Source organism: Ciconia boyciana, chromosome 6 (assembly GCF_034638445.1).
Source record: "Ciconia boyciana chromosome 6, ASM3463844v1, whole genome shotgun sequence".
NCBI lineage: Eukaryota > Metazoa > Chordata > Aves > Ciconiiformes > Ciconiidae > Ciconia > Ciconia boyciana.
The window spans coordinates 65,418,484-65,440,919 of record NC_132939.1 but is presented as its reverse complement, the minus strand read 5'-3'; the positions used below and the strand labels follow the sequence as shown (position 1 = coordinate 65,440,919).

Below are 22,436 nucleotides of genomic sequence, written 5' to 3'. Positions count from 1 at the left end.
TGTAAGCTTAAAAATTCAGCCTATGGGAGTTTGGCATGAAACAGGTATGTTTAGAAAGAGATTTTTATTTAGTCAAGTGTGTATACAGCTTGATAGATTTGTCAAGTTACATGATGACAAAGGTACAACAGATAAAAAAAGCTTTTGTTTGCAGTCACGCAATATGAAAAAAGTTTCTCAGCCTTAGCACAAGCGTGATTTTGTACATGTTTGTCCTTACTTCTTCTTTCTTGAGTAAGAGACATCAGCGTCCTGGAGTGAGAGTACATTAAATCAGTATTTTCCCACCCTTATTTAAGTCCCTCGCCCACAGTGTTATTTTGCTTGAAACAGCTTGTGACAGCATACAGTTACAGTGTGGAAGCAGGAAGTTTTAAGCTGCATGTGCCACCCTTATTTTTGCATTTCCCACTTTTGGAGTACTTTAACATTTTTTTTTGTACCACGTTCAACAAAAACACAGTAAGAAAAATACCATCTACCAAGCAGTACTGCAAGAAGAGAACACTGCACTGCACAGCTGTCTTCTGGGAAGTGAATGTGAGTGAAGAGCCCCGACAGACAGTAGTATTGCTTAACATAATTCTGGGAGGTGGTCGGATTACATGCCTGATATAAAACCTAGACCCAACCAAGGGAGAGATTTTCAACAGTCTTAATTCCAAGCTGCGTTAATAATTTACACTAGTGACTTATAGCTCAGGTTTGCCGAGTTCTAAACTTGCAGCCCGGGTGATGAAGATCAGCGCAAGAGCTCTGGCACTACAAGACATACTGACTTCCCTCTTCTGTGATGTGACTGCACTGCAGTAATTCTAGACTACCAGGCATGCAGCAATGGAGTCTGGCCTGGCATCAGCTGCTAGGGAAGTGAGGAGGGAAAAAGGAAACAGATCCAAAATGCAATCCCAACATTCCCGTGGCTAAAGAGTCTGTCAGCAGAGTAAAACAAGCAAGCAAGCACAGGAGAGAGGAATAAACTTACCACTCCGCTCTTAAAGTTCTGTATCCTCTTCTTGCCCATTCTGTTCATCAGCCACCAAGCCCAAGTGGGTGCATACTGCCAGAGGTAGCAAACGGCCAGATAGGGGTGGTCACTGATCCAAGCCTCCTTCAGGTCGTTGGCTGCGCTCACCAGAGTGAGCCGGACACAGCGGTCGGTTGGCATCTTGTGGGACTGATCACCGCTGTTCTCTAGGGACTGGAGGGGAGAGAGAGCAAGGAGGGATTAGAACTGGACTTCTGTTTGTGGGAGAGAAAGGGCCGGACTCTGTGCAACAGACATACTCCTCCCAGTGTCTACACTGTGCACAAGCAGAATAGCCCAGCTGGTACAGCAGAAACTGGGGCTGGGGAACCCATGCCTTGCTGTGCTAATCCTCTAGTTTTCAGTGTTGGAACACTTACATGCTTTAGCACACATGCTTAAATAAAGCACCCTTTCAATTAATGCCTCGATTGATGGGTCAAAGAAGGTTAAAAAGTGGATCTCCACATTCTGTCCTGCTTCAGCATGGCTTCCACTTTATTGTGAAATAAACAAGTTACACATTCTGCAGCTGAGGGCTCTGAGAAATGGGAACTTTCCTGTTCCCAGCTGCCTACCCCATTATATGCTACAAGTTATTCAGTAACCAAGTTAGTAGATGAGGCCACATTCCCCATTAACTTAAATATTCCTGCCAGCTCTGCTCTGTGGGCAGCCATCTCAAACAAGAGAGAAGCAACAGGCTTCTTCAGTGGCAGGGATGTCTTGACTTGAAATCCTGTCCACACGTATCACTTAGTGAACATAAGCCACAGCCCTGTAAATTTATATGCATTTCACTCCAGCAATAACAGACTGCTCTACCAATCTGTTCTTCTCTTTCCCAGAGCAAAAGCAATTCTGGTCTAGATTCAGTCTTCCTCCTAGGTCTTTTGCCACGCTGAAATCTGAGGAATTTGTTTTGCAAGCTTTCCAGACTGCTCAAAAAGTACATCTTTTCTTTTCACGGAAGTATGAAGTTTTGGAAGCCAAAAATCCTTTCAGAACTTGATTCAACAATGGGACGTTCCCCCCTGCCCCCTCACTGGTGGGTTATCCTGAGCTTCAAATCAATTGAATTTAGGACCTATTACATTTTGATGTATCACAGTAATGATTTTTGCCAGCCAGTTTGTTAGACAGCCTTTATTAAAAGCAATTGTGCAGTTGGAAGGTTTTGCTTTTTCTCCTTGAACAATCACTAACAGGAAAAGAATGCATGCCTTGCATCAGCTGACTCTAGTGGCTTTGCCAACAACAGCGTCAACTGAACAGTGGACATCGTGACTAGGGCAAACAAAAAGCTACCTGTACAGAAAGGACAGTATTCTGCATGCAGAATTGTGTCCAGAAAATCCCAGCCTTTCCCCCAAAAGTGTAGCAGGGCAGCTGTACAGTAAATTTTACTAGACTTGGATTGTATGTGATGGGATAGAGAAGGCATGACAATTCTCAAACTTTATTTTCAGTTGATATGGACTTGATACCACAAAGAATTACAAGACCATACATAGTTCTGCACCAATCAAAGCATTTCTGGGTAAGAAGATGAGGTTAGTGTTCGCTAGGAGGAGAAAAAAAAAAGAAAACCATGAATCACTGGGCCTGCAGCAGAAGTTGGATTTATCACAACAGAATTGAGTCCTTACCTTTGCAAGATTCTCCGTAAAGACATTTTGTATAATCTTAGACTGTACAGGCCCTGGGCATATGTTGATGATACTTATCTCAGGGTAGTCAGTCAGCTCAGTCCGAAGAGAATTAAAAAAACCCTAGAAGAAAAGACTACAATGTAATCTTCCTTTCCTGTATTTCCACATGTAGCAATGTTTAACTGACTACCTATTTTCATACTAATTCTATGCTGTAAAGATAACGGTATTCCACTAAAAGCAATTCCTACTACTTTGTTTGACTTTTCACATTCAGCGGCTAATTAAAAATTTTATCTGCAATTACAGACTTTGATATATAAATCACTGAGGAATCTATCCTTGACTTCTCAAATACACAATAATTTCTCCAAACTACAGCCAGATGCTGCTGCCTCTGTACTGAGGACGAGCCTCACTGTTTTGGTAGTGGAAGTGCCACCAATTGTAAGAACAGCAGTATCATGGGAATTATCTTTTGCAGGTGAGTTGCTCTTTGTGGTGAGAGTAAAGATTTTAAATTGTTTCTATTGAGTAAGTGGCACTGGTTTTGTATAAGAGAAGGAGGAAAACTTTTCAGCATATTAAGTCAAAGGTGCACCCTGATATTTTAGGGGGTAATTCTGCACCACTGAATTCACTGCAGAGTTTGAAATTTGCATCCACATAGATATAAATCTTATTTCAGCTCAGGAATATGCTACCAGTGTACCTAAGTTAAACTATAATTACAAAAGCTGCAAGTATTTATTTTCTTTAAGCTAACAGGATACAAGTTTTTTAAATCTCTGTAGCAACTCACATTTAGACAGCAGCTATTATGGCAAACATGATCAATTCAGGAAGGTGCTTCCTACCAAAGTTGCTGGTCAAGCACTGTAGAGCTATGATTTAGCAAACACCACATCATGTCTTACCTTTGACCTGGTTAACAACAGTTCCCTGTATTTATTCTAACACATAATTTTGTGTCACAACAGAGAGAGTGAGCACAGGCTGATAAACTTCTCCCACTGTAGTAAAAATTTGTAATTTGTACTCCCATCCAGCTTGGGAAGAGGGCTGGCTGACCCAGAGCTCTGAACTAAATTGCGAGACAGGGCTGAAATCAGTCAGGTATGCTCCTGTGACGACACAGAAGTATCAACTGGGGCAATCCACTAAAGCTAAGCAATGAGTTGCACACCTATGACCAAGACCATGGGCTCTAACTTCCCAATTGCTGGTGACTAATTCCAGCTCATAGATTGCATACAGGCTTTGCAGTTACATTCTATAAAAACACTGACCAGGTATTTCAAGTTATAAGTACCTGCAGGCCCCATAGCTAGTATCAGATCTTCACAGCATGTTGTCAAAGCCTGGAGATGTGTAACTTCCAGAGGAGTAAATTCTAACATGAAGACACTTACATGCCCAGAAGTCTGCTTCTGGACACATCGGGAAGCATCTCAGATCTGCCAACTGTACAGCTGTTTTGGATTAAAAACCCAGGCCCTCCCCTAGATTACCTCCTGCCCCAAGAGGAGCCTCCTCCTCCGTCCCTGGTGCACACCTTCAGATGTGGCACCAATACGGCTGTGCTTTATCCACCACTCTAGGCTCATGCTACAGCCCAGACCCGCACTTTCCAAGTCCCCTCCTTCCCCCAAGGGGTCCTGAGCCTGCTTATCTCAGAAAAGCCCCTTAACCCCCAAGTTGTGCAGTCCTGTCACAAAAGTTGTGCCATCGGTCCAGCTGAGGGAAAGTAACAAGTAAAAAGACACTAGACCCCAAAGGGGAGAAGGTGGCAGCCTGAGTCATCAGCATGGGCACTTGGGTGAGGGGGTGAGGTGGTACTGCTCCTTGTTCACCTGAGTGCTTTGTATCCTATTCACCCAGCCATGGCTGGAAGTCCAGGCTCTCCTAGAAATACAGCCTGAACAGCAGCCTACGCAGCTATCTTCCCTCCTCTGGGCAATCTTAGTTACTCCACCAATGCTGAACTGCATGAGCAGGACTAAGCAAGAGCTCTCCCAGCCCACATTCCCTTATCACTCCTTGGTGATTTGGTGAGGAACAGAACTGACTCCCATTTTGCCTGAAGGAGACAAACTCAAGATGTACTTCCAGGAGTTGAGGAGGTGGAAGGGTGTGTGTCTGGGAATGCTGTGATAGAAAGGAAGCCAGAAACATTGCTTGGTCACTTGTGACAAAGCACCTACACTAGCTTAAATGCTGGGAGGCTTCTGGGATACAAGTTCTACCTAAAAATGGGCACCTGCCTGCAGTCCTGAGTAGCCACATGAAGGCACACGACACTAGTCAGCTTTGTAGGCAACTCCAGACACGTTCCTGCAGAGGGCACTGGCTCTGGCACACTCCCTCTCAGACTGCTGCTTCTCTCCAAGCATTACAAAGGGAGCCTTGCTGACCTGAGCAAGTTGCAAGATACCAAAAGCCGAGTGTTGGGCCAGTGAGCTTATGTCATCTTTGAAGATCTTTTCTGCGCAGTGGCCGACCACAGGGCTGCTGAGGCTTTTTTCAGAGTGCTGTTTGAGTAGCACTGTCAAAGTCAGTGCTATTTCATTAAAGGGTCGCACAGCCTGTAAACATGAAATGCATGCAGAGATCACAGCGAGCTCCTGTTTCTGCTCTGTGGCCATTCTGCTATCCCCCTCCATCTCAAGGGGTTTGTGTGCCTCCCTAGTGCTGCCGTTCCAAGTTTTTACGCCGTGGAAGAGGTGCAGTCTTCACCAGCAACACAGGATGGCCAGGGCACTTGCTCAGCTGAAATCCTGGCTGACGTGCTGAACAGAGCCTCTTGAAGGCCTGAATTGTACATACTCTTAGTCCCCTCTGGAGGCTCTATCTACAGTATATACAGGTTCTCCAGCACTTATCTTAGATATCCAAAGGTAGGTGGTATGAAATTTCTCCACTTCCTCCCAGAAGAGAAGCTTAAAATTCCTAAGTAAGAAAAGAAAGTGCTCTCTTCTTTAAATTCAGGCAGGAGCAGACCCAGATTTGGCAGCAGTAAAGAACTCAAGCACAAGGGGAAGAATCTGAGTGTTTCCAACAAGCCCAGGCTGAAGCCAGCTCTGACATACAGACACAGGGTGTGTGGAACAGGAACTGCTTTAAGCCATCCCTGGCCTTTCCAGCTTAGTGACCAAATCCTAGAAGATGCTGAAGAAGGCAAGGCTGAACTGACTTCTGCTACAACAGAAACATTTAGAAGTTCCCCTAATGACTAGAGACTGAACAAAGAGAGTAGTGGTTGCTGCTCAGTGCAGTCCATGTGCTTATTAGACAAGTTCCTGATTAAGGAACATTTTGAAGGCCACCATTTCTGACCCACTCCACATGCCACCAATTATATGAATTACAGCTAGATGAATGGCGCATGATCTCCATGAGTACCACCACAGTAGGAGAGAAACTGCATCAGTCAGATGCAGACTCCCATGGACATGACTCATGCTCTTACAGCACTCCCAGAACTGAAATAAAGGGTAATTACATCAGTAGAACTTTGTTATGAAGAATTCCAATTGGCATGAATCAAAGCGTAATTGTTTCAAGAACAAATTTTAATTCTTAGCAGAATTCCTCCCTTCATTCCTCCTCCAACTGCCATATAAAACAAATTTAAAAACCAACCAAACAAAAAAACCCACCCCAGAACAAAAGGAGGGACTTTTTCAAAAAAGGCATAATGAAGATTACAGCATTAACTGTGTCAGCTGTGGTAGATTCCAAGGCATGAACTGAAAAAAAACCAAAAACTGTAATAGATTAATCGTGTCAGATGGGCTTACATATTTAATAACTGGTGGCCAAAATGCAATCTTCAGTTCAAGAAGATCTTAGAATACAAGTTGATACATGCTGGGAAAACACAACAGGAAAAACACCACTTTATGCTTCGTCTTATTTTTCCCCTACCCTTTCTCTAGCCATTTCTTCTTGGTCATCGCCAGAGATGGGCTACTGGGCTATCTGAAGAGGACTGCCATTCCTACAGACTTCCTTCACCTGAACTGTAGTGGTGAAGTTTGATATTTCAACAAAGCTTTTCTAGTTTTTCAGAGTTTCATGCCCACACCTAGCCATAACTCCAGGCTGATAAGAGACTCTCGGACAGAGTTTTTTCAAAATCTGTGTTGCAAATCACGTGTTTTAACACCTGCAGAATTACTGTGAAAAAAACAAGAAAGGAGGTTTGGAGTCTGGCCTGGTTCTTGAGCAGAGGTAGAAGCTGACAAAGATATAAGCAGTTCAGTTAGCTTATTTTTAATTAATGCAGAAATTTTAGTAAACTATCTCTTTAAAGTTTCTTCCATGTTCTAGATCTTAACATGAGATGCAGATTTCTGAGAATTTTTAAAGCAACATGTGAATTCCTTGTGCTCTGCAACGAATTAGCCATGCTTAGACCAACTACACCACACCCAGAAGATAATTCAACTGAAAGAACACTTAATAAAAGAACATAAAGGGAATTCATGCTTCTGCTCACTGCATTCTTCTAATTTAAATCTACTAGACTTGAACCAAAAGCTGGCCTCTAATGGGCAATTTCATCACTGCCACTCAAATGAAGAGCAGCACTGCTCTCCCCGTCACTAACTAAAAACTTTTTATTAGCAGAGGCCTGTCACTGTCTTCGACATCTTCATTCTTTCAAGTGTCTAGTGGTTTTGCAGCGTCAGACACTTGTTACCTTTTTTGTTGTTGTTAGTTAAATTGTCAAAAAGATATTGATCCCATAGCTTAAGTAAAGTTAATTCCTCTGTTTATGTGCTTAAATCCAGTGGGGAGTAAGAAGGTGCCAGTTTTTTAAATCATCACTGAGCACAGCTGAAGTTTATTTTACTGAGATCAAAATGTACTTTAGCAGGAAGTCAAACAGCAATGAAAGACAAATATGTCTAAATAAATTTACTCGTTAAACAAATGATTCCTCAATGATACAGGCTTCCTTTTTTCCCCAGATACTTTTCTGAGCTCTTCTTTTATGTTTTTCTACACAAGTGAGACTACTTTCAAAAACTCTTTCCAAGCAGTATTGAAAGTTAAGTGTTATGCAGAAGAGAACTTCCTAAGACACTATGAGCTGCCAGTTCTTTACGCCACAGCAAGATTCAGAACTGGTGAGAAGATTAGTTCAGATGTTCCCAGCTAGATCAGGAATCCTCATTTCTCTGAGTAGTCTGCTTTACCACTCGCTGTTCTCACTTTACTATCCTAAAGATTTCCTGTAGTCTTAAAACTCTCACCAGTGACTCTTCCTCCCTGACTGAATTAAGATGAGAACATTAGGGCTTCTACAGGCAAGAGAATAATCCTCTGACTCAGGTATTCCTTCATCTGAAGGCCAGAGGCTAAGGCCTTGTGTTTCAAATTGGAATTTAATTATATAGTGGTTAGGACCAACTAAGATGGCATCTGAATTTTAGTCAGGAAAATAAATCTGCACTGGGAGCTGAGATACTTCACATTTCAGAGCAAATTAATTTTAAAGGACTTTCAAAACCTGAGAAAGCTACATATGCTGTGTGCAATTTCAGGTGAGACTTGTGTTTTCTGCACAGAATAAAGTCCTCTGCTACAGTACTAATTGATGCTGGTCTATTACACAACAAGACTTAATTAACCTCAGAAATTTAACTTACCTGCAGAGCATGCTTGCTGGCACAGTACCCAGAGGCAAGAGGAGCTCCCATGATACCCATCACACTGCTCACAGTAACGATCTTTCCTTTTTTCCTTTGGATCATGTGATTCAGGACATGTTTTGTTAAAGAGATTGTACCTAGGTAGTTGAGTTCCATTATGGCACTGTAGACATCCAGGTTTGTATCCACAAACAGAGAGCGTTGGGAACGTCCACCATTGTTCACCAAAACATCAATCTCAGGAAAGATACAATGATAAATTAATATAACACATTTACTTTAATATTTGCACTTCCTCAGGCAATTGTTGACTATTCTCTTCCCTCTGGCGTCATCTCTGCCACACACAAGTAAGATGTATCAGCTGCTGAAGAAGTTTCAGCAGTTGCTCTCCCCCACTAGACTTTCCCTTTGAATTGAAGGCTGGCTAATTTTGAGCTGAGTCAACAAAACAGGAATACAGTGTTTGATGCCAAAAAAGGTTAACTCCTAGTAGCGGAACACTGGCAGCTGGAAAGCTGTTTTCCAACCAACATTTTTTAACCCTACTGCACTGTAGCAAATAACACAATGCTCAGGTCCCGCAAGGTGACCTCGGAAAATAAGTTTTGTGCAAAACCAGAAACCAACTAGAGTAAAGAACAGAAGAAACAAATCTGTTAGCAATCGTTTCATTGTGAAACCAAAATATCAATGGACTGAAGGCCTAGCTTGAAGCTTTGCACATTGTACTTAATGTTAGTTACACCCGACTGCTATTTTCTGCACTCTCTGGACTAGCAATCTAGAAGACTATGCACAAAACAAGGAAAACAATTGAGCCTGGTGTCCAGTTGTGTCCCGTATGGCTCTGAAGCCAAATTATACGCATTACTGAAACTACAAAATAAAGGTTCTGACTTTCATACAGAATTTTAGGCCCTAAATATACAGCTGAGGATTGTTCCAGTTGGTCCAGAAATTCAGTGACATCAAGCAAGTGATTTTTTAGTTCTTGGTAGTGACCAGTGATTGTTCATTGCTGCACCTCTGTAAAGCCTGCTGAAACCCAGAAGCATGCAACAGAAGGGATGAAAATTCAGGTACTTTTTGGTAAGTTTAATATGGAAATTTAAGAAAGGTGTAGACACTGGTGAATTTACCATATGATAGAATAAAAGTGAAATACAAACATAAATGCAGGTATAGGAGATAGAGAAGAAAAAGAAGTTTAACCCCAGAAGCACACCTTACCTTGCCAAAATGCTTAAGAACACTGTTGGTTGCAGCTTCATGAGAGCTTCTATCGGTCAGGTCAAGACGCAGAACAAGGATATCTTTTTCACTCAAGTTGCTAATCTCTAAAAACAACCATAAAGTGAATGGGAACCAGTAAGATTGCTGACATAACAATCGTGGGAAATGTAATCTGCTTTTAAATACCACATTGTCACCAAAAAGACACCAAGAAACCATAACATTAAGTTGGAAATAAAATGCTTGCTTTGTTTTCATTTTGATCTCCACATAGAATCCATTTTCAATCTGTTCCTACCAAGTCTTTCTTTTCTCAGCATTATGTTTTTGCTTGTGAAAAGCTTGACTTTATTAAATAGGCTTGTGTAGCACAATATAGAGAATTCAAGTCTCCAAATAAATTGCAATAGTTGTGAGTAACATGCAACAGGATTACTTGATACTGAAATTTTTCACTGAGCCATTCAGAAGTGCAGCGTATTGACACTTTGCTTGTATGTTAACTGGTCAAGTATGTTTATTCCTGACAATAGGACTAGTACAATTTAGACCCAAAACACAACATATATACATAAGCAGCTGTGAGGCAAAGTCTAGAGAAGCTAGATTATTGGAGGAGGTAGAAGGAGATGGTTTTTGTTTAACTGATAGCTTTTAATATGTCCATCTCCTGAAATAAAATTCAGCTGTCATCCAGTTCAAGCCTTCATGTTGAGTATCTCTACCACTGTCCCTTCAGATCACCTGATTTTTTCCATAGAAAGTATTTCTTGAGCAGTGATTAGTTACCCTGCAGTTTTGGGGCAGATGACTCACAAAAATAAGATCTTCAATGTTAATCTTTCCAGTTTTTTTTTTTTAACTACGTATAACATGATTATTTTACTTTATTTATATTAGTTTGATAGTGCTGGTTTTGTTTCTAAATTGATTCCTAGCCACAACTAAGTGTACCTGCTCCCCTTTAAGCAGGTGCCCTCTTTAGAGAGCCTAAGGCTCTGATTTTTTTAATTACTACTTCTTGCGTATACAGGTAAGGTTGAACTTCGTCTTTACAGTGATGTACAAATAAGGAGGTTACTTAAATCCGTAAGTTGCCTCTGTTCAAAGGTCACTAGTATTTAGGCTACTGGTTATAATAAACCCATCTGTCTGGTTTAAAGCTACTAGTATTTCCATTTATTGCTCCCTCCAACCCCTCCATGTGCATTTTCCCCTCCATTTCTTCCAGAAAGACATCAGTAAAATCCAGGTAGTTTACCCTCTCAGAGACACACTCTACCTCATGCTCCCTCAAGCAGATTTGCACAGCTGAAGCCTGCTGGGATGTGGAGTGTTTCTGCTGTGGATTAACAAGACCACACAGTCAACCCAGCCAAGAAAGCTACACGGGGGAAAAGAAAAAAGCAGAGGAAGAGACAGACTGCTGATAAGGAAGGAAGTGCTCTTTTATATGATGTAAAAAACTTTGGACTTCAGGAAATATCAAACCAGAGGCCTAGTTCTTGTTTTGGTGCAATCAGTAGTCCAGTCTGATTTCCATCCCCCAAAGCACTCAGACCATACATGTCTATCAGCCTCCTTATTTCTTTTTCTAGGGTGAGGAACCCTTGTCTACCTAGTCCCTCCTCAGACAGCTTTTACAAGACTTCAAACATTCTTGTTACCCTTTTTCTACACTTCTTCTACCATCCACCCATCCCCTTTTCTGGCAGATGACTAGAACTGTGCAGTGTTGAAGGCGAGAACGTGTCCCAGTTTATACTTTGTCGGAATGATGTTCTCCATTCCTTTTACTAATAACCCCTAATATTCCACTTCCTTTTTTGCCTGCTACCAAACTGATGTTTTTAAGGGAACAATTATGATAACCCAGAAAAACACTTCCTCCCAAGTGGGAGACCTTAGATTAGAGTTCATCGTTTCACACAACTCCTAACATACATTAGTTAACATCCTTTAGTGAAGTGTCTCCAGCTGCAAAGTGAATTGCACATGGCCACCAGCACTCGGATGCAACATACCTGAAACTGAGTGCTCAAAGCTCAGTCTACCCAGAACAAAGGCCACTTTCACACAGCTGTGTGTATTTTCTGGAGGTCTTTAAAATCTCCTTACATAGCAGCTTTGCACTACTTGGCTCCTCGTCAGGATCAAACTGCCCAACCACCAAGCAGCAGGTCTTCTGACTGACATTGTCCTATCATGCAACCATGGGCTGCCTCTTCCCTGTTGACAGTTCATTAAGTTCTAGTTACTTTTTAACTAAAACATGGTTACAATCACCCAAAGCCAACTTGTTTTTTGAAAGACAGCTGCATAAGTAATGCTGACTTAAAATAATATTTTGTTATGACATTAAGTGAACACCTCCTTCCCCTAGAGGATTTCAGATCAACAACTCTTTTCCATACATGTTAATCCAAGATAGCAGTTTCTCATAACACAATAAACGCTATTACTCAGCAGAGACCCTTTATTTCCCAGCTCTTCAGCACTTCCTCTTCTCTCTTTTATTTCTTTCTTGTATAATGCCCTTTAACAGAACATGAGCTTTTAGCAGAGGCTGAACAACATGACCACCTGAGGTCCATTCCAACCTCCATTACTGTATAAATCTATAATTTATAGATTGTCTGTCATTTATTTGGCCTATCTATATTTAAACCATATTTGAGCTTTGTCAAACCAAGAAACACAACCCCCATCTTTTTTTTTTTTTCTTTTTAGGGCTTGTGAGAGAAAACAGCCTCCAAAATTACCGGTGAAATTCAACTCATGTTCCAGAGAGTGGTCGGGGAAAATACAGAAGGCACTTGCTGGAACCACGTTAGTTATGTAAGTTGTTTTCTCTCCCTTCTGCAGATAAGTGTTGAGTTGGCATATGCATGACTCAACAGGTATTACCATAGCTTTTATGGTACTTTCCTTCTCTCTCTCTCCCCTTCAGCTTTTAAGCAGTGCAGAATGCATAAACGTGTATGATAGGGTGGTGTCTCTGAATTTTGAACAAGATAAATGTGCTTGCTTCTGACACTAATATGAAAACTATCCAGTTAAGTTCCTGCTGTGTATAGCATCTACAACTGGCACGTTAAACCCTATTAGCTGCAATTATGCCATATAATTCAGCCAAATTCATGTTGATGTTACATGTTGCAGCTCAATCTTAATCCATCCCACGCTAATCAAACCTTACAGAATACTCTTGAACTCAATTGCAAAAAGAAAACATGCAGGTGGAAGCAGGGACAAGCCACCCAGGGAGCACGTGGATCCACTGCCCAAGCATGCAGGGACGGAATCAGGAAGATCAACACTCAGACGGAGTTGAAACTGGTGAGGAATGTGAAAGGCAACAAGGGCTTCATAGGTACAGCACCAACAAAAGGAAGACCAAAGACAGAGTGAGCCCACTGCCAAATAGGGATGGTGATGAAGTGACGAAGGGCACAGAAAAACATGAGGTACTCGTTGCTGCCTTTGCCTTAGTCTTCACTGGCAAGATCTCCTCTCAGGTCTCCCACACTCCTGAGGCCACACTCTGGGGGAAAGAAATACTACCAATGTCAGAGGAAAACCAAGTTAAGGACAAACAGGGCAATATATACATCCAAGATTTACAAGAGCTGACCATACTACCAATGTCAGAGGAAAACCAAGTTAAGGACAAACAGGGCAATATATACATCCAAGATTTACAAGAGCTGACCAATGTCACTCATCTTTGGAAGGTACTTGGTAAGTGGAGTAGCTCCCCAGTGACTGGAGAACACCAAATGTCACACAGCCTAACCTCAGTCCTTGGGAAAATTATGTGGCAATTCCTCCTGAAAGCAATTTCCAAGTACACGAAGGACAAGAAGGTGACTGGGAAAAGCCAGCAATGATTTAGCATGGACAGATACTGCCTGACCAACTTAATTGCTTTTTGTGATGAGATGACTAGGTCTGTGGACAAGAGGAGAGCAGTGGATGTTGTTTACCTTGACTATGTAGCTTTCTATGTTGTCTTCAATAGCATCCGTGAAGCTGTATTGGGGAAATATGACGGGTCTAGATGAGTGGATTACAATGCAAGTGAAAAACAGGCTGGATCACCAGGCCCGAAGAATAGCAACCAACCATTCAGTCTAACTGGTGGCTGGTCATAAGTGGCATCCCTCCGTGATCAGTATCTTTTAATATTTTCATTAATGATTCAGATGGTGGGACAAAACACAGGTTTTCAGCACATTTTCAGTTAACATGAAGTTCAAAGGAACAGTTGCTATGCTGGAGGGGAGGACTGCCATTCAGAGGCATCTTAACAAGCTATAAAAACAGTCTGACAAACATCATTAAGCCTAACAAAGTCAAATGCAAGATTTCATACCTGGGACAGAATAATGCCATGCAGTACTGCCAGCCAACGTCCAAACAGCTAGGTATCAGCTCTCCAAACAAGACCTGAGGTCCCGATGGAAGGACAACAGCAAGTTGAACATGTCAGCAATGAGCTCTGGCAATTACAAATGCTAGTGGGCTGCACTAGCAAGAGCAGACTGAGGGAAGTGATTTTTAAGTGCCTGCACTTAAAAACTGTATCTAGAGTACTGTGACCGATTTTGGACCCCCCTAGTTCAAGAGAAATACTGATACACTGGAGATAGTGTAGCATAGGGCCACTAAGATGGTTAGGGGGTCTAGTGCACATGGTAATCAAGGAAAGAGGTGGAAAGCTGTGTTTATACAGCCTTGAGAAAAGAAGGATAAGAAGGGAAGGGGGCCTAATTACTCTCTTCCACTACTTAAAGGCTGGCTACAGAAAATATGGAGTAACTATGTTCCTAAAGAGTCTCCAATATTCCTACTAATCTGACCCATAGTTAAAATAAAATTCAGTAGCGTATATTTGCAAAACACATGGCTATCTAAGACGTTAAAGCTAGTATATACCACAGCTAAGACATTCACAGGGTTACTTCAAGTTGGCAGAGGCAGAAATTATCTTAAATAAATCTGTACTCCTGGTTCACATCAATTGAAATAATCTTTCTGAATATTCCTTAGCACATCGCATTCTCATACAAGCGTGGCCTGAAAATGGATATCCAGGATTATGGCTCCTGCCAGCCTATCTAGTGTTATCAGTTTTGCAATGACAACAAATGGCCGCAGACGCAAATGTAGTTGCATACTTTTACTGACCGCTAAACATTGTGTCATATAGCATTGGAATTTTGCCATCATGTGCTGGTTTTGGCTGGGGTAGAGTTAATTTGCTTCATAGTAGCTAGCATGGGCCTGTGCTTTGGATTTGTGCTGAAAACAGTGTTGGTAACACAGGGATGATTTCGTTACTGCTGAGCAGTGCTTACACAGAGTCAAGGCCTTTTCTGCTCCTCACCCCACCCCACAGCGAGTGGGCTGGGGGTGCACAAGAAGCTGGGAGGGGACACAGCCGGGACAGCTGACCCCAGCTGTCCACAGGGCTATTCCTTACCATACGGCGTCATGCTCAGCATATAAAGATGGGGGAAGAAGAAAGAAGGGGGGGACATTTGGAGTGGTGACATTTGTCTTCCCAAGTCACCGTTACGTGTGACGGAGCACTGCTTTCCTGGAGATGGCTGAACACCTGTCTGCCCATGGGAATTAGTGAATGGAGGAACCAAACCTTGTTTTGGTTTGCTTGCCTATGCAGCTTTTGCTTTACCTATTAAACTGTCTTTATCTCAGCCCACGAGTTTTCTCACTTTTACTCTTCTGATTCTCTCCCCCATCCCACGGGGGAGGAGTGAGCGAGCGGCTGTGTGGGGCTTAGTTGCCAGCTGGGGTTAAACCACAACACATGATTACAACTTAACCACACTCATCTTATGTCCCTTGCTTCCTTTTGAAGATATCTATTTAAGTGACTGCTTTTTTGAAGCACCAGAAAATAGAAATAAGGAGTTGTGTATTTTTGAAGCTCCTTGACAGATTTTCATAGTAGTTTGCTGCAACTTCTAGATTTCTAGAAATGTTGAGGTGCTAACCCAAGACAAACATTTCATTATTCACCAGCACTCATGCAAGTAAACTGTGGACATTCTGTCAACATTACCAGGAATGAACTGTCAGTGTCATAATATACTCAGTATAAAATATTGTGTACTGAGCTACAGAGGATATATAGTCTGAAAAAGACATAATATTAATCATGTTCAAAACTTCTATTTATCACCATGAATTAACTAACCCGCTTGCTGTCAAGCCAGAAAACAGGAGGAAAAGAGAGAAATAGGAGGAATGAAGCCAGACTACTGACTCAGCAGGTGTATGAAAGATAACTGGAATAGTTAAACATTCCGCTTCACATTTGTTCCTCTTGATCTACAGGAGATCCTCTTTCTTGCACTTGCTCAGAACAACTTTTTCTGAACATTTCTATTCATTCCTCTTCCAAAAAGGAAAGTCAGTTGTCAGTCTGCCTTTAACATCCACAAACCTGAAGGAAGATGACCTCTTAGTAGCATGTAGCTACATGGTTTGTTTCTTAATAGGATGATACCCCTCAGATTGTTTCCTCCATTCCCCACAGTATTTATTCCTTTTCTTAATCTAGTGTCTTACAAGACCACTTGCAATTGATTATGAGATTTTTAGGTAACATTGGCTTATGAAGAAACTCATAATGCAAGTCTATACAAAGGCTTCTCTCTCACAAAAAGAAAATACCAGCTTCAAACATACAGTGAAGCTACGTATAAAGTTCACTTTCATCATGAAATTTATTCCTGTGATATGCGGGTTAGTATTTCTGTGGCCACTCCATCACAGCAAGAGTGGAACTGCTCGCAGGAAGTAGCAAGTTGTACTTACGAAGGCATTTCTTTTTCACTCTTTCCAGCTCATCCTCTCTTCTTGCTGAGATGGCAAGCAAGGCTCCTATCTTTGATAGCTGGTAAGCCAATTCTTCTCCAATTCCACTTGAAGCTCCTGTCACCCAGACAACCTTGCCACGCAGTTCATTTTCTATCAAAAGAATCAAAACACTAGTTCACACATTGCCAATGCTAGGATAAGCATTTAAATCACTGCAGGGGTATAATCTGATACTGTTTAAGAAATACGCTCTTTTTTTTTTTGCTATTACAAAATCCTGACTTCTTTATTTTTTGGTCACATGCACTTGTGAAATCGTTCATAGCTGTTCTGTTGCCACCTGAACTTTGTTCCACAGCTAATCTGAATAAACACTGATTATCTACCTGATGGAAGAAATTTGATTGCATTTCTGCAAGCCATCCACACATAGTGTTTCCACTAACCCCATCAAAAGGAGCTTCAGAGGAAAAGGGAGAATTCTTGGAAATGACAGAAAACAGTTACTGTATTGCAAATCCAAACAAAAGCCTAAGCAAACCTTTCCCAATAATGTCCTACCCCAAAAATGTTCCTAAGTAATTGTCAACAGAATAAAATTCTCTGAACAAAGACAGTTAATCATAACAAACCAAATGGGTGTTCATCCACTCTGTTGTGTATCTGATGCAGGTTAATTCCTGCATTGGCCAGAGTAGAGTAGACAGAGTTCCCAAGGTACAAGCTCACATGTGAATTTCCTATGTACTCATACTTTCTGCCCAGGCACACTTTTTTAACCTGTAGTAAAAATAATAGCATCTTACTTCTTTTACTCCTCTGCTTCTATGCCTGTTCCCCCTTGTTTGCAATCATCCCCACTCCGTGATACAGCTGGGTACTGGGAAAAGGCTTAGCTTTCCAGACATATATCCAAAATCATCAAATACAACAGATGGATGAAAATCACCCATTTAATTCTAGAACATGATTAAAGGATGAATGATCGCTAATTTCAGAGCACTTTCCAGCATATATCGTTGCCTAACACTTGTATGTGTTCTTCAAGACTGGTCTTAGTGAAAATCTGACTCGAGTACTCAGAGCACTGCTGACAGGAGCTCTTCCTTCTATTTCTCAAGTTTGTACAGAAGAGCATTCCAACAATGTCTAGCCAACCAAGAAAGATTTCATGGTATAATTCAAATAGCAGAGCCAAATGCAGTTCCTCAGACTTAAAGCCAGTCCTATTCTGAAAAAGGCCAGAATTGCATTTTTCAGCTCACTGAAAAACTTACCCACTCATTTAATTTAGCAAAAGTACTTCTTTTTCACTGCAGCCAGTGGCTGGGACTGCTTTTACTTCCTGCTTACTTCAATAATCAGTTCCTGGTTCTCTCTACACCACACTGTCTTTCAAATTTCTAATTTCAGGGCCTTAATGACATAAATCCCATGAAGAGATCAGCACCAAAACCTTCCACCCTTCTGACAAGAGCAGAGAGCACTCAAGACTGAGTATCAGAGCTCAGCTTGAATCTGTGGGACTGGCAGTGAGTATTATTTGTCTTTTTTTAAGCTGATTGTATTTCAGTCAAAGAAAAAACCCTCCTAAACCCAAGCTTTGGTGGATTTGGGTTGTTTGGGGTTTTTGGTTTGCTTTTAAAAACAACAACAACAGTCACATTCCAAAGCAGAGATGTATTCTAAGATTATGAACTTGGGAGGTGGAAAGAGGTGTTGCTGAAGTTGTCAGAATAACCACTGTATTAATCGTTATACCAAATGGCTGCTGACTGTAAAGCTTATTCACACTCTTTTCCTACAGTTTTATTCCCATGTTACCAATTCATTGAATTAACCACAAGAAACACAGGGGTTCATCTCTCCTATTACATTTCTTTTTTTTGCAGAAAACCTGTGTAGACAAACACTACATGAACAAAAGAACACATGGACATACTTGAAACCCTGCTTACCACACTCATCTCCTCTTGCTACTGAAAACAAATCCGCTTCCTCCTACCACTTAGTTTCCCTGTTCCCAACCTGTCTTGGGTAGCTTCACTGCAGTTATTCAGGATCTTGTTCTGTGGACAGAATAATTAGTTGAGATAAGGAAAGTTTTCCACTGATTCCTCAGTGCTGATAGTTACCAAGCACTGAGCTACTGAGAGTTAACATAATGGAAAACCTAGCTCAAATGCTGTTGTAGGACAAGTATCAAACTACCTGCTTGCTCTAGAATAAGTGTCCTGTTGTTACTGGAAATAAGTTTAAAAATTAACCATGTCAAATTAAAAAATAAAAGCAGATTATACTATTACTAACCATTAACTACTGTGTTACAAGGCATAACAAATCAGAGGTTAAATAGAGTAGTACTGAAAGTAATCCAAGAATTGCCTTTGTAGCTGTTTAGTTTTTTTCCTCACATTTTACAGCTCCTACAGCACAAGGTTGCCATGTAATTTCATTCATGAAAAAAATTCAGGGTGAGGAGGTTTAAAGCAGAACATCCTTCCCACACCCCTAAAGAATCACACTATTATTCCCAGTTTTCAGAGTGGCCTTTCAGATACGTAGGCTTTCGTACATAAAAGGATCCTCCTTAGCCTGATAATATTACGCTGCCTGTGAAAAGCACACCGTTTAGAGTGAATGCTGTTCAGCTAATGAAACACAACACATAAGGAAAGTCATCCAGCACCCAGTAACCCTTGTCTCCCGACCACACAAATATTTAGAAGATGCGAAGCAATCCAGCACCTGCCAGTGACAAAATCCAGAAGTGAATGCTCCCTACAGAATTGAATCATTGAAATGGAACCAGTCTTACCTATATTAAGGCCGTTCCTCGTAATCATAGTTTACAGCACAAGAGAAAGAAACATATGAGATTAGTCTACTTTCTGGTAAGTATTTTTATCTCCAAAAACTTTGATATCCATAATAATGTTCTAGAAGCGATAACACAACATAATGAATGCAAGAGTGACAGCCCTAATAACAGCTTTAAATAAAAATCAAGGTTTTTTTCCATGGGATCCACACGTTACTTACCTAGGCACACTACACTATGTGCACAATATGGGGAGGAGGAAGAGAAAAGGAGGAACATATTTAAAGAAACATCTTTTCTAGTGTTTGTCCCTTCTGTTTTCATACCTGAACAGTTAGGATCAGCACTGTGGCACCACCATCCCACATGTATAAGGCTGAACTATCAGCAAAATGCCACTTAAATGCTACCGTTTCAGCTACATATTTTAGTTAATTACAAGCACTGAGGCTGGGAGACGGGGGGAGCAAAACACAGCTCGCCTCTTTGCAAAGCGAAGGAGGCTACGTTGACAAAATTCTGCCTGATTCTTCTTACATGTTGAAACAACTACATCAGAAAATTACTACATTGCTCTTTATATGGGAACTTTCAGATACTAGTTAAAAGGTTTCCAGGCTTCCAATAAGACTGAAGGCTACATTCAAATAACACTATGTCTACCTGAGAGCTCCTACATCTTGATGTGCGTTGCACATAGATCCCTCAGGACAAAGCTTCAGTTCAGTTTGTATTAGTCAAGATTTATCTGCCCTGAGTCTTTCCACTATCTTTGCAAAGTCCACACATGAAGCTTTTTTGTAGTTTTCTTATAGTAAGGGAACTACCTGATGGAGTTACTATAAAAGTTACTATAAAACTTTGGGCTGCATATCCAAAGAGTTACAGAAGATTGCTCACACAGATTTAAATTTAGTATTTCTTAGAGCTTTATTACTTGCGCATGCTTTTCTGTTCTCTTCTCCATCATATGGAATAGCACTTTTGCAGTAAGCTTCTACTGAAAGCAGAAGACAGAGATGTCTCAACAAGCTTGCCCGACTCTTCTCTCAAGCCCTTCCTAATGCCGACCTTCACCCATGCCACCATCCCCTACCAAATCATAGTCTCAAGCCCAAACCCTTACTCCACCATTCCCCCCCAGTCACACATTCCTGATCCGTCTTCATTCAATGCGGTTCTATCTCCCTATCTCAACCCAACATCCAGTTTCATTTCCCACATGGGACAGGCTTATAGTGACCCTGGTCCCATCTTCTTTCACATCAGCTTCTTCCCTTAACCGGTCGGATGCAAGAAGAGCTCCCCGCTTCCACCTCAACCACCCGCACCCAGCACAGCTCACAGAAGCCCCAAATCGCCACTGCTTGGCTAAGCTGAGGGGGGATATTCAGAAGTTTGTGGCTTTTCTGACCAAAAGTCTCTATTAAGCAAATAAAACCTAGGATTTTTAAAGATCTTTGTCCAGAAGTAGGCAGAATTAGTCAAATTAGAAAGATTAACATGTGCAAGAGCTGAAAATCCCTGACGGCATTTTCTTTAACCTTTGTACCCACAGGTGTCAAAAGGAGCACCTTAGAGAAAAGTGGTGTAAAGCCACAGCCAGCAATCACATGGTGCTGTCCCCTCACGCCTTCCAGGGCACAATTCTCAGAAGAGGAAACCCATTTAATCTGAACATTAATATTCATGTTTACTATGTTGTAAACACTTTCAGCACTACTGTGAAACTGTAATCTGCTTGACGACGGAACAAACTGAAACAGAAGCTAAACAGACTACGAAGCAACTCATCCTGGCCACATGTGCCAAGCATCCCCTTTTCTTACCCACCTGCCCTCGACACCCCCTGAACCCCACGCTCACCGGGCAGCCTCTGTTACTCCACATACTGATGCCAGAACCGGACATCTGCCTGGAAACTGTGCAAAACAACTGGTTTTGGGCCAAACGAGCCAGCCCTCACCACAGAACTGCTGCAGCTCACCGTTGCTGCAAAGTTGCTTTTAGACAGCTACTTTATTGGCATGAGGGGCACCACGCCTTGTTGGATAAGGGCAGGAAAATTATGCTTTTGGGGTTATTTTTATTGCTCTTCAGACAAGCCCGCAGGCTAGCTGCCGAGGGCTGGGTCCACCCAGCTGAGGCGACTTCAGGACTGTCCCCGGGGACCCCTCTCCTCCCCACACGCCGCCATGCCCCTTCCCCTCACGGAGCGCCCCAAACCCGCCCTCGGCGACACCGCGCCCCGCCACGGACCCCCGCCGCCACCCTCCCGGCGGTCGGCGGCTGCTGGCGGGCGGCTTTACCTGGCTTCTTCCCCCGCCACTCGGCCCACAGCACCGCGAGGTCGCCGTCGGCCCGCAGCCAGCGGAGCAGCTGCGCCAGCAGGGCCAGGAGGGCACCGCCCGCCACCAGCAGGCAGGGCACGCAGTCCCAGGCCATGGCCGCCCGCCGCCACCGCCGCCTACGGCCCCTGCCGCCCCTTTATCAGGGCCGCGGCGCGGCGGGAGCCGCCCCCCCTGCCTGAAGCCAGCGCCTGCCCCACGGCAGCGCGGCGCCGGCCTCCTCCCCGCCTCCCGCTTCGCCTTCCACCCCCTTTCCCCGCCGGGCAGGGGCGGGCAGCTCCGCTCCGCGCCGCTCCGCACCGCTCCTCCCGCCGCGCTCTGCCCTGCGCTTCCCGGCCCCGAGGCGGCCCCGGCGGAAGCCCCGCGGTGGCCGGGGCTGGTGGGTGACGCGGCCCCGGGGCTGGCGCAGTCAAGGCTGCGGCGATAAGCGGTGGCTTCGTAGGGGAGAGGCCATGCATGTGACAGCGGGTGAAGGTCGGCTTCTGGGAGCGGGGCCTTCTTTTATTTTCCCTCCCCGACGTGCCCCCGAGGGGAGAGGAGGGCTGCCCGGCCTTTTCCTGCTCGTAAACAACGCTGGCCGGTGCACGTCCTCGGGCGTTGGGCGGGTGTCCGGGGTGGGTTGGCTTCGGTGTTTAGAGATCAAAAACCGGTGCCCGTCCTCCTGACGAGAGCCTCACGGCTGTCCCTGGGGACACTGGTGATGCCTCTGCCCCCTGGAGCTCCCCGGCGGCCCCCGGCCCGGCTGCAGTCACCCCCGGCTCTTGTCACAGACCTCCTTTTGCAGGAGGCAGCGGCTCATTTCGCAGCGTGGAGGCCTTCCCTGCCCAGGTTTGTGCAGTAATG

General features: G+C 43.1%; 1 protein-coding gene across 3 annotated transcripts in view; it reads right to left on the bottom strand.

The window, feature by feature from the left end:
- Positions 1-53: 53 nt before the first annotated feature.
- Positions 54-22,436, bottom strand: part of DHRS7 (dehydrogenase/reductase 7) — a 38,505-nt gene continuing 16,122 nt past the window's right edge. For 2 of the 3 annotated variants that reach the window (XM_072864446.1, XM_072864444.1), the window contains exons 3-8: positions 16,422-16,574; positions 9,573-9,679; positions 8,337-8,576; positions 2,677-2,799; positions 986-1,201; positions 54-252 (exon numbers count right to left, since the gene is read on the bottom strand). In XM_072864446.1, coding sequence (XP_072720547.1) covers positions 217-252; positions 986-1,201; positions 2,677-2,799; positions 8,337-8,576; positions 9,573-9,679; positions 16,422-16,574 — 875 coding nt within the window. In that variant the 3' untranslated portion in view covers positions 54-216. Of the gene's footprint in view, positions 253-985; positions 1,202-2,676; positions 2,800-8,336; positions 8,577-9,572; positions 9,680-16,421; positions 16,575-21,554; positions 21,743-22,436 lie in introns of those variants that run through there. The other variant, XM_072864443.1, reaches the window with a different exon arrangement.